Source organism: Callospermophilus lateralis, chromosome 3 (assembly GCF_048772815.1).
Source record: "Callospermophilus lateralis isolate mCalLat2 chromosome 3, mCalLat2.hap1, whole genome shotgun sequence".
Lineage (NCBI taxonomy): Eukaryota > Metazoa > Chordata > Mammalia > Rodentia > Sciuridae > Callospermophilus > Callospermophilus lateralis.
Genome location: NC_135307.1, coordinates 177378267 through 177394503, shown reverse-complemented (window position 1 = coordinate 177394503; position 16237 = coordinate 177378267). Strand labels below are relative to the sequence as shown.

The following is a 16237-nucleotide window of genomic DNA, read 5'->3' as shown; positions in this document are numbered from 1 at the left end:
ACTTCCTAACTGAAGACAGAAGACAAAATGGGCTGTGGTCAGGGACAGTGAGAGTCCCTCTGTGGAGGAGGCTGATGGCTACTGGCCGGAGGTGGATGAAGGGTGTATGCTGGGTTCTGCTTCCACTATAGGCACATGCCTTTGGTTCTAGGAGCTTCCGTGGTCATGGGCATCACTATGTCCCTGGTCTTGGGGGGATGCTATTGACTCCTGTCCAACTTTCCTCAACTGACAGTGAGAATAGTTTAGTTTTTATTGTTATATAGAAGAAAAATTCATGGAGAATTAGGATTTATGTTTTACCATATTCGTGGCTCACATAATGTCTTTATTTGCAGTAGCCCCAGAAATTCCTCTGATTAAAGAGAAAGATATATGCCCCTCCCCACCCTGACACCATGCCAACAGAGGAGGTGCAGAAACCAGCTGATCAGTACCTCCCAGCCCCAACAGCCTACGAAATCCCAGTAGACAAGAAGAATGTGACCCTTGCTGCTAGGCCCTAGATTTTATCCTCAGTACCCATGCAGGGCCACAGAAAATTCCAAGAACCCTCAACTCATTGCTATCCCAGGCCCAGAAGCAGTGCCCTCCTCATTTAGAATGTTTGCCTGACCCAGGATGCTCTTGGAAAAAAGATGTCTACTTTTGCCTGCCTAGAAACCCAGACAGATCCAAACCCCAGAGGAGTTTAGAGAGCTGGAGCCAGGAGAGATGAAATGCTATGCCCTAACTGCCACAGCTAGACCTTATTCAGGCTCCTAAACAGAGATAAGATGAACGTATTTAGGGGCCATGACCCCTAGTCCCCCATGCTCAGTGGTCAGAGCCTGCCTCCAGGTTCCTCAGCCTCACAAGTGCCTGAGAAAAAGAGACCATGTCTCCTTTAAGGCAGGGGCAGTTTGGCTGTTCTGCCCTCCTAAGATGACTGCACTCCTGTCCTTCCTGAGAAACACGGATGAGGGAAGGGCTGGCCCTTTATGGATCTCTGGGATGGGATGCTTGTGTTGGTCATAGCATGGGGACAGCATGGGCCACCCACAGCTCCCTTCTGCATGGCAGAGTCTGGTTCCCCTCACCCCAGAGAAAGGGTTTTCTAAAACCCCTAGCAGGTGATCAGGTTGGGCTGGAGGCCCCAGGAGGAAGGGGTACGGGAGGTGAAAACAGTAACCTCAGGTGATGCTGCGAGGCTTTTCTGAGTGAACACTTCCAAGCCTGCGGCTGTTCCGGGTACCAAGTCCTGCTGAGAGATGTCCTGGGTCCTCTGGGACTGCAGGGGAGGCCCAGGGCCAAAGGAAAGAGAGAGGGGGAGGAAGGAAAGGAGGGACAGAGACAGAAAGAGAAAGCAGGAGAGAGAGACATACAAAGTCCATCAATAGCCCAGTTTTGTAAGTCCCACCTCCTTAGGACTTGTGCATTCGGTCAGGAAGGAGCCACTCTGTGGGTGAGACAGAGAGGGACAGCCCTTCTAAGCCACTTAAGGGAGGAAGTCCCACAGTCAGCTACAAGGCAGTACTGAGGTCCCAGATGGTCCCTGTGGCCTGCCCACTAACATTCTGGGATTTATGGAACCACACGATTTGGACCCTGATTCTGAGTCCCCCCGCTGGGTGTTATTGGCTTAGACTAATGGTTCAATCCTGCAATTGGGGCACAGCCCCATTTAAAGAATTATCTTTAAAACTTGGATCTATTGCTCTCCTCATGGCCTGAATGGGACCCAAAAAGCTCTGAGGAAATTACTAGAAATTCTGGGTGATAGCTCTCTGCAGGGTCACCCACATAGCACATATTTGGGTCAGGGATTCTAGTCACCATCAGTAATGGCTCCATAATTGTCTAGCACTTCCCAGTTGATAAAGTGCTTTAATCTTCATTATTTCCTTCAATCTTGCCTACAACCTTCCTATGGAGTGGCAATTCCAGTCCTCTTTAGACAGACTAGGCAATGAAGTTCAGAAATCACTCACCCAAAGACCCAGTCAAATCCTTTCTACAGTTCCTCCCCATCTCCCAAATCTTTGCTCTTAAAAGCAAGCTGTCCTATAAGCCATTTCTAAATGCCCACAGTTCCAAGGTGACCTCTTAGGCTGTAACTGTTTAAAGCAGTGGAGACCCCACAGCTTGGGATAAGGAGGCAGCAGAACAGACTTTACCTTGTTATTGACTCATCTTCTAGCAGTTCCAGACATCACCAGCAGGTGGGGCACATCCCCAAGCCAGGCTGCTCTGAGACCCAGAGGTTCAGACCCCAGGTCACCAGTAATCATTCTTCCCTTCCCTGTTGGAGTCTGACCCTTTTAGTAGCCTCTGCATCCCACTTCACCTCCAGCCAGGCCAAGGATTGGCCTACCTCAGGAACAATTAAAAGCCACTTTGGCCAAGTCTCTCTTTAGAGAGTCAGGGGATGGGGGAGGTAAGCGCCAGATCACTAAACCAGACACCAATTTCCCCAATTTCCAGTCAGAGTGTTGGTTGTGCCAGGGACCACAGAAGCCCTTAGTAGATGCAGGCAGAGGTTTGCCCTCCTTCAAGAGCAGCAGTCGTGAAAGCCCCCAAAGCATCCCTAACTTTGTGAATCAGCAATCAGGGAATCCCAGTAGCTCTGCTACAACATGCTAGGCAAAGCCCTGATATCTGGCAGGCTCAGACCATGGCTAGTACTGATTCAATCAAGTGCTCTACAAATTAGATCATGGCTGCAAAACCCATTTTCAAATCATTAGAGGGAAGCACATGCACAATGCACTCCATACTTGGTCTTCATGATTTGGTCTTGCTCCAAGGCAGATATGATTTGGTAGTAAATACAATGACCTGCCACACTATAAAAGTGGCTTATGGCCCCTCTTCTTTCAACTACAATGCTGAACAGTTCTTCTTTCTGAGTCTCAGTACCCCTATCTGTAAAAGGACCTTGAACTAAGTGTTTCAAGATCCTTCAAACTTTAATTTAAATAAAATAAAACAGTAAGTAATTTGTACTGGGCATTGAGGTGCCATGCTGGTCCCTCTCCAGGAATTACCTCATTTGATTCTCACAATATCCCTATGAACATTTCTGCCTAATGGAGCCTCAGACAGATTAGGCATAACAAACTCAGAGTCCTCCAGCTACCAGGCAGTGGAGTCAGAATTCAACCCAGGCAGCACAAGTCTAGACCACAGTTGGTTTGAGACCAATCAGCAGCCTCTCTAGGGAGAAATACCTATGTATAAACTGGGGTAAAAATTGCCAAGATTTTGCAAGTGCTTGGGATTATAATATAGAAATTTCCCAAATCCTATCTTTATCTCTTTTACAATAGAGAAAACACTGTCCACACTTTCCACTGTAAAAGGCAGAGTGTGTGGGGTCCTTTTTGGAAGCCCGAGAAGCAGGTGTGCTTTGTGTGGTGAACCCAATCCCCTTTAGTGGATTCCGGGGCTCCTTCTAGGAGGGACCACCCCCCCCACACACACACATTGCAGTTTTACAACATGTGCAAAAGGGTCTGGTTACTGGATAGGGCTACCAAGATTCTCAAAGTTTATTGTGCAAGAGAATCACCTAGAACTCTTGATTAGAATGCTGGTTCCAGAGCTCTACCACCAAATATCTGATTCAGCAGAACCAAGAAGGGGCCCTGGAACCCACATTTCTAACAAGGAACCCTTCCCCATCATACTCTGGCTGATGGAAGAAGAGTACACCAAGCTACCACGAGTCTTTGGAGCTTCCATGTTTCAGGGTGGTCTCTGGGACTCAGGATTCCAAGATTTAGTGAATGTGTCCCCCTGAGCCTAACCTGCCATTCCATCCCCATCAGCCCAGGCCACACTGGGGGAAGCATATTGGTGTTAGGATGAGTGTAAGTCATTACATTGCAACCTCCCACTGCCTCTTTACCCAGGGTCCCTGTTGAGGACTTCAGGGTGACACCTACCTCGTTGGCTTTCTCAGGAGTGCCCTTGGGGGAGGGGGAGGCAGGTGAGGATGGCAGCCTGCGCTCCCGCTCCCAGTCTCGATCCCTGTGGATCAGTTTGCTGTTGGGCTCCTTCAGGGTCCGCTTGAGTTCATTGATACTGGCCTGGTGCTTCAGCAGGACATCCTCTGGTTTGTCCAAGAACTAGAGACGGACAGACAGGACAGCAGTGTTAGGCGAACAACTCCAAGTGGGGGATGCAGGGTTTGGGGATGGTGGCAGCAATCACCATCACCACCCCAAAACCAGCAATGTGATCAACACTGCCTCTCTCTCACAGCAGCCCCAGGAGCCAAGTGAGCCAAGAAGCATCAGCCCCAATAGATACACTGACTGAGGCACAGGGCACTTGTGCTGACAAAGAGGAGACTCCAGATCAAGCCATCTTCTCTTCTCTCCTGCCTGGCTCCCTGACCTCTGAACACTCAACTTAACCAAAGCCCCTCAGGTCTGTGAGCCCAGTGGTAGTAAGGCACACAGAAGGCTTTCCTCTGGCATAGCACACAGCATGCACCAGAGCAAGAACTCAGAACTCCCTTGTCATGTGTCCTGGACTGTTCTAGCTTGCAGGCTAGCCTTCCAGGTCCCTCTGGGACCTTAGTTCCTACCTTTTGGTGGAGACTTAAACCACCATACCTAGCAGGATGTTCAGTCTAGGTCCCTCTAAGGTCCAACCTGTGCAACTGCTCATACCCTAAGGAGGTCCAAAGTGCAGAATGCCTAAAGCTAGTGCTATCCATAGAAACGGGGCCTGCTCCCTCACTGGGACCAGGGGCCAAGAAAAGACTGTGAATCCTCTCTGCTGTGAGCCACTACCTTCCCAACCACCTGGATCCTCCAGATGCCTTTTGTGTACAGACACCAATAACAGATGAGCTGAGACATGGCCAGTTACAGATTAGGATGCTGCGGGATGTTCAAAAAGAATGGAGACCAGGAAGAAGAGGGGTAAGTCCCAAAGCTGAGCACAAGAACTGAGCCAGGTATATCTGGAGTCATGGGTGTGTCCTCAATTAATCCACCAAGTCTGAGCTTCTGTCAGTGCAGCATGATGGAGTACTCTGCCTAGGTCCAGCGAGGACAAGCCACTGGTGGCCTGTCAAAGCTGTTTAACTGCCTGCCTCTAGGCACAGCAGTGGGCCAGGAGCCCATGCATGAGGCTGTTTGAAGGCTCATGATAGCTCTGTTAAGGGCAAGAAATGGACAATCTCAGCTTATTAAAGTCAGATCAGATGGGTTTAGGAGAACAACCTGAGAGTTAAGCACACCTTGGACAAATCTGGATTTTTTCCTCTGGGCTTATCCATGGCATCCAGGGAGCCACTGTGGTTGACTCCTAAGCTCCCTCAAGAAGGAGACTGATCCCACTGGGGCTTCTACATCCCTCCAGACACCTGCCTTTACCTCTGGCCTCTCTCCCTAGACTGAACTTCCCACAGGAAAACATCTGCCTAAGAAGTCAAATCTGATGGAATCTGCACAAGGGGTGGGTTTGGGCTATAATACTTCATGGGTCCCAATCCAGGAGGACCCCAAATAGGCCTGCTGGCTCTGTGGGCATGTCATGCTCCCAAAGGGAACATGGTACAGTGGGAATCTGGGAACCTGGGAGACTTGACGGTCAGGGCATTGAAGAAACCTAGTCCATGGGCCTGCTGTGGCTCAGTAGAGCACTGGCCTAGCATGTATGAGGCACTGGGTTTGATCCTTAGCACCACATAAAAATAAATAAAATAATTATTTTAAAATACCATAACCATTATAAAAGGAAAAAAAATGAAAGAAAGAAACCTATTCCAAATTCCTCACTGTGCAGATGGGGGCTAGGGCTTGAGGAGACTTTCCTAAGACCTTTGAAGAGTCAGTGCAGAATTGGGTTGGAACCCAGATCTCAGGGCTCCCAGGTCAGGCCCTTGGTATGGCCCAGCATCTGACCCTTTCCCTTGGTAGCCCAAGGATAAACCTCCTCCTCTTGGAAATTGTAAAAGGGAAACAGTAGTGAACACAGGAAGAATAAATTGAGGGTGGGAACAAACAGGAAGAGGAAGAGAAAAGGAGAAGAGGCTTTTGGTGGAGCTGCAACAGCAGCTGCCCTGGAGGGAAGTGAACTGGAGTCTGAGCAGAGGCAGATGTGCTCAAATGCTCCCCCCTCCCACCCACCCCCGCCCCCACACACATCTGGTTGCCAAGAGAAACCAAAAGAAACTTCAGGTGAGGACACAGATGAGATGGAGGAGTGACCAAACAGTGCTGTGGGGGAAATGAATCTAAGGAAGGGTCGGAGTGGGGGATGCAGGGAGATGAGCTAAATGGAAGCACAGAGTGGCCTGGAAGAGCTGGTGGACACAGGTGGGGTGGTCAGGTAAGAAGCAAGCATGGAGCATCAGGTGGGCTAGAGAGGTAGAGGGTGAAGCTAGGTGGAGGGTGGCAGGGGTGAGGAGGGAGGGACAGATGGCTTGTTGGGGGCAGAGTCCAAGAAGGGAGTTGGAGAGATGAGCTTCCATAAGGGCAGAAGCAAGGGTGACTAGAGAGGGGGGATCACAGGAAGGAGGAGGGCAGGACCAGTGGAGATGAAGCTGAGGTGGTGTCGGGGGAATGAGCCGGGGAAGGACTGTGAAATGGTTACACATGAGCTGGAGATCTGAATGGCTGGGTAGGGAGGGACAGGTCCCATGCAGTACCTCCTGCTTGTGTCTCGGCGTGGTTTCCTGCTCCGGCTAGTGGGACATGGCAGGAGGGAAAGGAACCATCAGGGTCAGTAGAGCAAACAGATTAGAGATACCGCGACTGGCCTGGTCCAGCAAGGTGGCCCAGCACACTCACACTCCACCAAGCAGCACCGGCGCAGGAAGCTGCTGGGCCACCCATAGGGCAGTGAGGTAGCCAGAGTAGGTGCAGGATGGGAAGTAGGGTACTGCCTCAGAAAGGCAAAGAAGGGTACAGGGTTCTGGAGGAAAGCAGGCAGAGCCACGCTTGGTTTGTGGGGCTTGAGGTGTCTGGGGCCTCATGCTTCTTGCTGCAGTAGGTGTGTCCAGGGGCCTATGCTCACACGGCAAAACTAAACGATGGGAAAAAAACCTGTTTAACAACTCCTAGAGGAAGCCATGCCTGGTCTATGTGTGCCCATGCCTGTGTGTGAAGCCGTGTGTGTCAGTCTAGGGGTGCGGGGGTGTCTGAGAGTGAGTGCATGTAAGGCTGAGATTGTGCATTACTGCAGGAGCACTGAGGGTGGGGTGCTAAGGCATCAGGAAGGGGACACACCTGTACCTCACACTGTGAGGCCCATGGTGACATCTGATCATGCTCTGGGGAGGAAGCAGGTAATGCAGAGCCAGATTATAAAGGAGCAGACAAGGAGTGAGCCAGAGGAGGCCCAAGTCCTCCAGGGCACGAGGCCCCCCAGGGAGGCTGGGCAAGAAGAGGGAAGAGTATAAGTCAGACAGCATGCCCACCACTGCTCCCAACCCAGGAAGGCCCAAGGGCAAGGCCTTGAGCACCCCACAGCAAGGGTGACTGGCCATAACTAGAGGTAAATCTAAACCATGGGTTGGCTTCTTGATCCCCAGTGCACAGGATAAAGGAAAGCCAGGCTCGTACCTTTAGCTCCTTGATCTTGGTGGGGGTCCTGACCTCTCCTTCCTCAGCCTCTGACCGCCGTCCCCCGGACTCTGCATCCTCCTCTCGCTTGTCACCATCAGGTCCTACATCATGGTTTTCACTGACTGAGGCTGGGCGGGAGAACTCCGCTAAAGTGGGCAGAGGTGACAAGATGAGTATGTGAGAGGTCTGTGCGTGGACAGGAGGTCAGCCCAGCTGCTGCTTAATCATGCTTTCATGGAGCCAACTTCCAAACCTCCAACCTATTGCCCACTCCTAGTCACACGGCTGGTGAGTAGCAGAACTGTCTCCCAGCCAGGCCCCTTCCTACTTTCTGCAATGCTAGATTTCAAATCTCAAATCCACTGTGCTCTGTGACTTTGGGTAAATTACACAATCTCTCCGGGTCTTGGTTTTCTCATCCATACATAGTACCTGCTATAGACACTTGGGGTGAGGAACAAATAGCTAATGTGTGTAAGCATTTAAGAGAGTATTCAGGAAGGAGTGAGCCTTCCACTGATGCTGGCCCATAAATGTTGCTGTTTGGGCTGTGGTCACTTGTGACAGAATACTCCCTTGATCATTATTTAGCAATATACAAATATCGTAAGATTAGCTTTACTGGTGAAAACTAAAGTCCTAAAGATTGCAAATTACTTATCTTCTTTATAAATTAGTGAGAATTCAAGGGGATCCCTAGAGTAAACATCTTTCTCACTAACTGGTATTTCAAAATACTTTTCTGAAATAGAAAATTGGGATAGGATTATAGACCTCACACTAGGCACTGGGCATAAGCCAATCACACTTATGGATTGAGTGTTGGTGAAAAATAGGCTGGAAAACACTGAATTAAAATAGCTAGATCATAGATATTTATCCTTGGGGTTGGCCTCCTCTAAAAGAAGAAAATAGAGAGAGTAATTATCCTTTTTTGTTATTATTGTTCTAGGGATTGAACCCAGTGGCACTTTACCACTGAGTCACATCCCCAGCCCTTTTATTTTTTTATTTTGAGACAAGATCTTTGTAAGTTACTCATGGCCTTGCTAAGTTGCTGAGGCTGGCCTTTAGCTTGTGATCCTTTTGCCTCAGCCTCCCAAGTCACTGGGATTACCGGCATGCATCACTGCACCTTGCTAATCATCCTTTCTCTTCATGCATACTCACTTTGCAAAGTACCCATTTTTGCACACTATTTCATTTGATTTGCGCAATACTCTGTGTTGATGGCTACCATGGGGATTACTATCCCTATTTTTACAGAGAATAAATTGAGACCCTCAAGACTGGAAAGGTCCCACTGGTGATCTTCCAGTGAGTCTAGATGAGAGCCTAGACTTTGGGCTTAGAGTCCAGACTTCTGCTTCTCCTCTGACGAGCTCTGCCAGCTCTGAGATAACCTCTGCTGCTTTCTGCTCTCCAAAAAGTAGGCTTCATTTAGCCCCTGGAATAGGAATGGTAACTGCAGAAGGGAAGCAGAGATCATCGTTTCCTTTGCATGAACCACACATGCATTCTCCTTGTAGGATGTCAATCTGTGCATTGCTGAGCTTCTTAGGCAAGAGGCCCAGAAAACCATCTGGCTGAACCTAGGAGCCCACAAGGTCATGACTCAGGGAAGCTGTGGGAAGTCCCAAGAGCAGCAGTGGCACATCCCAAGTGGTAGTGGGAAAGTTGGCACTGAATTACCAAGAGCTGCCTAGGTACAGTGGTACTTCAGGGCTACCATGATCGGTATGAACGAACTTGCAATGTGTTCCTGCTCACTCTGCTCACTAAGAATCACTACTCATTCTGCGAAACCTGGCATATCCACTCCCTTACTTGCCTCTAAAAAACACTCTTCTCCCACTTCCAATTTAGGACATACCTCCATCAAGGCTGCGGGACATGGTGTACCGTTTGCTGGAAGAACGCTCAAAGAAAGGTGCAGGCCTGTCAATGAGGGCACTGGCCTGGCGGGTCTGTGCCTGGGTCCTCCCACTATACCGGAACTTGGAGCCCATCACCAGGAAGCCCTTTGGTGGAGGCTCAGGGGACACCAACCTGCAGTGGAAGGATGGAGGTGAGGAGGGAGGATCAGACCTGCATTGCCAGGCCCAAGGTTAGACCACAGCAGGCCTTCTGTCCCACTGCCCCATCAACTACAACACCATGAAGTGGTCCAGGAAGAGGGAGACTTGGCGGAAGGGGGTGCTTCCCTGCCATCTCCACTAACTTCTCCTCCTGCTCCCCTCTACCCGTATGGCCTCTGCTTCATCCCTGCTTACCCCAGCCCAGGGTCAGCTCACCGGAAGAATGTGTGATGCTCAATGCAGACCTTCCACAGTCTCTTGGCTGACCGGTGATTTGGGAGCTTAAAGCCAATCGTGCTCTCAAACTGCTCGTACTAAAAACCAAGATAGGTGGGTGAGAAGCAGGCTTGGGCCACTCCCACCACCAGCCCATTTGTCTGAACCTCTTCTGGGGCATGTGAAACTTTGGCTGGTTCATTCATGTAATCAACAAGGCAGATCAAGCCCTTCTTCTAGGATAGACCTGGTGCTAAATACACAGCCACCGTGGAGAACAAGACAGAAGATTCCAGGGAGTGTGGGACTCAGATAATAAATGAGTAAACAAGGTAACTGCAGATATGAACAAGGGCTATGAGGAGAATAAAGGGAGATGTGCAAGAGGAGGGGACAACTGAGCAGCCTGGGGCTGGGGTGACTTAGAAAAGGTGACCAGGGCTGCCCTCTAGCCAGATGTGCTTTGAGCTGAGATCTGAAGGATGGGGACATGCTAGAATTTGGATCTTTTTTTAATATTTATGTTTTAGGTGTAGATGGACACAACACCATGCTTTTATTTTTATGTGATGCTGAGGATAGAACCCGGGTCCCGCACGTGCTAGGCGAGCGCTCTACCGCTGAGCCACAATCCCAGCCCCCAGAATTTGGATCTTAATGTGCCCCAAAGGGCCGTGTGTTAAAGGCTTAGTTCCCAGCATGGTGCTAGGTGGTGGGGCCTAGCAGAGGTTTTAGGTCATTAGGGGCATACCGTCAAAAGCATTTCTTCCTTTTTTTTTTTTTTTGGAATGCTGGCCCTAAAATTAAGTTTGGTCCTGCCATGTTGGGGCTCTCACCACAGGCCCAAAGCAATGGAGCCAATCAGGCACAGACTAAAATCTCCAAAACCATAAACCAGAATAAACCTTTCCTCTTTATAGTTCTATTATCTCAGAAATTTTGTTACAGTAACAGAAAGCTAACACAGGGAGGAACCAACCATGTGAGAAGAGGGGGAAGAGACTTTCAGGCAGAGGGAACATCACATGCAAAGGATACAGGGGAGGAAGGAACTTGATTTATTCAAGGATTGCAGGAAAGGCTGGAGGGGCTAGGGCATCGTGGGTATGGGGAGGAGTGGCAAGAGAGAGGTGGGAAAGGCAGGTTGCCATGAGAATTCAACTTCAACCCTAGAGCTAAAGAGCACTCCTGAAAGTTCAGGCAACGAAGGTGAGGAAGTTGAGGCTGGGGGTTGGAAGAATTCAATTTAAAGGATTTTAAAGATCTTCTTAGCAGCAGAGGAAAATGGCCTGGAGCACAAGAGGAGGAAGGGAGGCCAGCAAAAAGGTTAAGTGAAGATGTCGGTGAGAAATGGCAGCTGTCGCAGCCTTCGTGCAGCAGGGAGAAGAGTAGCAGGTGGGTCACAGTTACTCTAATGGTAGAACCAAATGGCTTTGGATGGGAGAGATATGAAGTTGAAGGGAAAGAGGTGTAGACACATATCTGTATGTGTGTGGTCTCACACCTGTGCATTCGCATACATGCTGGAGGACCACATGCAGGCCAACATGTGTGCACACACATGTACTCATTTATCTGTGTAAAGTGAACTGTAGTTACCTTATTTATGCTCGTGTGTGTGTATGTGTGTGTGCACGCGTGCATGTGTGCACATATATCCAAAGTGTGATGTCTGTGGGGAGCCAAGGAGGGGATCTCTCTGTCTCCCATGATCCTCGGCACCCAGTCTATGTATCCTGGGTAAGAAAAACTCAGGCCAAGCTGCACTTGGTCAGTCCCAGGAGGAGCAAGGGGTCCCAGGGCAGGCTTACCTCCCCAGGCCGGATCTTAATATAGAAGTTACTCCTCTTGTAAGAGATCTTAAGAATCTTGGGCCAGGCAAATCGGTTGATTCTCAGCCGGTCCCGATAAATGAGCAGACCATTGGCACAGACGCCTAACATGATGTCAATGCCCTCAGAGTCCTGCATTATAAAGATCAGGGGAAATAAAAGTCATGAACTTTGAGGAGCAAGAAATGAAAATGTTCCAAATTGCAGGTAACACAGGGTCTGGCACACCAAGTCCTCTGGAGGGGCCTGAGGTTTCCTCAGGGGGAATGCAGTACCTTGGCATGGTGCAGATCAACTCCATACATGGAAAGCTTCTTGGCATTCTCCAGGAAGTGGATCTCTGCTTCTCCCGGGGTCATGCCCCTGAGGGAAAGAAAGTGATCACCCAGATCATCCTACACAATGAATTCTCCAGGCCAAATCCTGCTGGCTGAAGGTGGCCACCATCAGAACCCATGCTTCTAGGACACTGGGTAGCTGAGTCTCATTTGAGTCCTTCCCCTGTATCCTCAGGGCAGGAAGGTGAGCCCATCATCCCCACTTCTGTCCAGCCATCCCCATCTCCCACAAAGCTCTGGTCCAGTCTCATTTCCTCCAAAAAAGCAGACAAGGGCTGGTCAGAGTCATATTTTTATCTCATTTGTTACTGAATTAAGCAAGAGCTATAAATCTTCTTCCTCTATGACTGTGACACTATTGCTGAAGACATTGCTCATTATAATCACCCAAGGCTCCTAAATTATTACCCACATAAGATAGGTCTCTCAGAGTTTTGTATGAGACGCTACTTTATCTCTCCTGGAGAACAAGTACACATTCTCCTTTCTGAAAATAAAAGTTATGTAATTAATCAAGGTTCTTTCTTTGCTTTGGCTGTCGGGAAACTCAGGCTACATTTTATACTTAGTCACAGCAACTGTTTTTTGAGTACCATGTGCCAGTTACTGTTCTAGGTACTTTATATATATATTAATTCACAGAATCCTTATCACAACCTATAAGGTAGGTATCATGGTCATTCCCATATTACAGATGAGGAAGCAGGGAACTAGCTCAAGGGCCCACTGCTATTAAGTCACAGAGTCAGTATTTAACCTCAGACAAGGTGGCTCCAGAATTCATACTACTAACCACTTCATCACATTTTTCTCTTCTGTCCTCCAAGCCTGTTTAATTTGCCCTGTCTACCTCTGGGCCACTATGTGCTTGGGACACCTGGATGCTAGATGTCCATGTGCTTTAAGTCCAAAGAGATATAGAGACAATCATTAGCATATTTCCAGCCCACATTGATCTGAATATCCTTCTCTGAATTATTATGGCTCTTGCAAATCTCCAAGGCACCTTGCTATCTCAGACAGGGATGACAGATGGTAGGCAGCCCCTCATTCTTGTGCCCAGATGACCATGGCTCACCAGTCAGATCCTACTCAACACAACACCAAGCAGTCAGTACTAACCAAGCATGGCGGGTTTGCGAGTCTCTGAGAGATGCACTTGCTGCTGCCCTTGACCCAGCATTCATCACACCCCAGCAGGCTCTTCTATGCATCTTCCACCCCTCCTCTCCAGATGCAGCCCACAGATGCAACCCTCGTCATTCTCTCCATCCTCCATAGTAACAAGATAACATCACCATGGCCCTTCCCACAGGCAAAGCACTTCACTGTTCATAAATGCACTTTCAAATAATTTATCACATTGGGTTCCCTTAACAACCTTAAGCTTGGAGCCTGAAGTACTTTTAGCTTAAAAGGACCCTAGATCCATTTTGATCCAGGGGTTACCCCCAGGGGTTAGGATGCCCTATAGAACAAGCACTTGGAAATGGTGGTGGGGAGCATTTTGGTTGTTACAATAACTAAGTGGTGTTGTGAGCACTTAAAGCCTAGGAACCAGGGAGGCTAAACATCCTACACAATGAATTCTCCTGCCCCAAACAGCAATAGTTGAGAAACAGTGATTGGCTAATTCTGTGCATTTATAGGTGGAAAATAGGGTTTTCAGAGATTAAATAATCAGCCACAAACACATATCTGGTTAATTATCTTCTAACTCCTAGAACAAGGTGCTTTCCACAGCACAATCAACTACTCAACCCCTCAACTCAGATAGCAACCCTAAGAGCCAACATTCAATGTGTCTTTAATATGTGCCATGTGGCCCTCCTGACAACCCTACAGGGTGGGTTTACTAGCACCACATTGAACAGATGAGCATGCCAAAGCACAAGAAGTAGAATGGTGTGCCAAGATCCCTTGGTTAGAAAGCAGCAGAGCCAGATGGCGAACCTAAGCAGGCTGGTTTTCGAGTCCAAACTTTTGAACTTTATGCCAAGATCCAGACATCAGGATACTTATTTGGAGGCACACAGCAGTTATTATTATGTCCACAATAACTCTACATAGTTATTATTATCTCTAAGTGGCGGATAAACTGGTTTTCAGAGACCCTGGCAGGGAATTATCACACCCATATAGGAACTTAAGAAACTGAGGCCCCAAGAGACCACTTAAAGTCACATAGCTAGTCACTGTCATTCCTGTCAGATGGAGATGATCTGCTCCCAGACACACCTCAGGTTAGGAGCAGAGGCAGCTGGGGTCAAGAGAGCACAGCACCAGGAGTCTAGGACTTTCAGGTCTGCAAAGAGTCCTCTGGTCAAAGGCCAACAGGCCCTCTTACCTGTATGTCTTGTGCAGCTCCATGATCCTCTCCTCCAGCTCCCGGGTCTGGTTAGGAGCAAAGCGGAGCTCACTGACATAGTTGCCCACATGTTCCTCGGCATCATAGTCGCCCAGCTCTGCCTGCACAGCATAGGAGCCCAGAAGGGCATGCGTGACAAAGGAGCAGGGCAGCCGGCCTGTGATGATGTCTGCCCTCAGCTGGAGGCACAGGTAGTACCTGGAGACAGGAGAGAGGATGTGGGCTTGGGCCTGTGCCTTCAGACCCCCCAGCCCGGCTGGGTCCCTGGAACCAAGCGGCTCAACACATGGATCTGTGGAAAAGGACACCCCTAGACACTGGAACTTCATGGGCTGATCATTTGGCTGTATCCTGTGAGATGATTCTGTGACATTTCACACCACTTTCAGCATTTTGGCGCACTTCTAAATTTGAAGGGTCTTTTTTCTACCAAAAGAGCGTTTGTAATGTCTAATTCATTTTCAAGCTCAATAGGACTACTTTGCTGGTTTTATCCTTTTAAAAATGTCCTGTAATTTTAATTATATAATTAATATAGTCTTATAAGAAAAAAATACAACTTATGAGGTGATTCTAAATTTCCTGTTAGTGCCCTTTTTCATTCCTAATCTCCTCCCCAAGGTCAACACGGTTATCCATGTTGTATTCTAGACATTTATCCACCATAGACACCCAAAAATGTATGTGGTTTTGATGGATAGGTGTTTTTAACTTGTAAATGGTACTGAATGGTATATCTGATTCTGTAGCTCACTTTGTCTCACCAAAGACATGCCGTATGTAAGCGCAGTGATTTTAACCTCTGCACTGTACTCCACAGCCCAGATGGACCTGCATGCCAATGCTTTCCCAAAACTTTTTATTTTGCCTCCAGCTCTAAGTGAATTATCTAAAAAATAAATTGGTTTAAAGAAACATTTTCCGACCACCAAGCCATGATTTTTTTTATGACTTGTAGGCACACTTGGATGATTTTACAATTTTTAGTACCATTTAAAACCATTTTGTTATTGCTTTTTTGGTTATTGTGCATTCAAAAAAAATTTTTTTAGTATATTTTTAGCCAGCAATGCCTTCCTGCCCATTTTTGCCGTTTCACCATTTTTTTCAACTGCCTGTTTCTCTTTCAAGTGGCTTTTACTTAGTCCAGTTTTTAGTACTCTGTGACATTTCAGAGTCAAACTGAAGCCTTGTCATAAAAGTACATGTAGCCTCAGTGTGTGTTCTGGGCCAAGATGTAGACACAGGATCAGTAACTCAAACGTCATAAGCATCAAGTATGGGCCTATGACATTTTGTTCAAAAGTCTAAAAATTCAGAAATCACTGCCAAACTCTCTGACCAATCTTTCATTTCAATCAATTTGTCATTTTGACCAGTTTATTTTGGGCCCAACTATTTTTGACTAGATCAGCTGCTCCTACCACCCCACCTCCAGGGGCCATCTGTGCTGGGCAGGGCTAACTTCCCTCTTGGTGTTCCTGGAAGCCCAATGCCCAGAGTCTGGCACAAAGAAGAGAGGTACCAGGGGACAAGACTAGAGGGGATGGGGGCTGTGCTGGCCTAAAGCTCTGGAGTTCAGATCCAACTGCTGTCACCTTGGCACTGAGCTAACCTAAGGGCCCAGAGTGGGGCTAATGAGGCCAAGGCCTGGGGCCCGATCTACTCCAGGAATATCTGTCTTCTCTCCCAAGGCCAGAGTCAGCATCTTGACCTTGGTCTGTTGCTTGACAAATAGGCAGCAGGCATTAAAAAGGGACCTGAGGGCACAGGAGATGGCTTAGCAGCCTCTCCCACTTCAGAAGAACTTCAAACCCATTCTTATTTTGGGGGTGTAGGG

General features: G+C 48.3%; 1 protein-coding gene across 15 annotated transcripts in view; it reads right to left on the bottom strand.

The window, feature by feature from the left end:
• Positions 1-16237, bottom strand: part of Epb41l1 (erythrocyte membrane protein band 4.1 like 1) — a 121611-nt gene that overhangs the window by 27704 nt on the left and 77670 nt on the right. For 14 of the 15 annotated variants that reach the window (XM_076851794.2, XM_076851789.1, XM_076851791.1 and 11 more), the window contains 7 exons: positions 14377-14595; positions 11967-12054; positions 11671-11823; positions 9860-9957; positions 9439-9614; positions 7563-7711; positions 3927-4109 (listed from right to left, as the gene is read on the bottom strand). In XM_076851794.2, the coding sequence (XP_076707909.1) occupies positions 3927-4109; positions 7563-7711; positions 9439-9614; positions 9860-9957; positions 11671-11823; positions 11967-12054; positions 14377-14595 (1066 nt within the window). Of the gene's footprint in view, positions 1-1171; positions 1271-3926; positions 4110-7562; positions 7712-9438; positions 9615-9859; positions 9958-11670; positions 11824-11966; positions 12055-14376; positions 14596-16237 lie in introns of all 15 variants that reach the window. The other variant, XM_076851799.1, reaches the window with a different exon arrangement.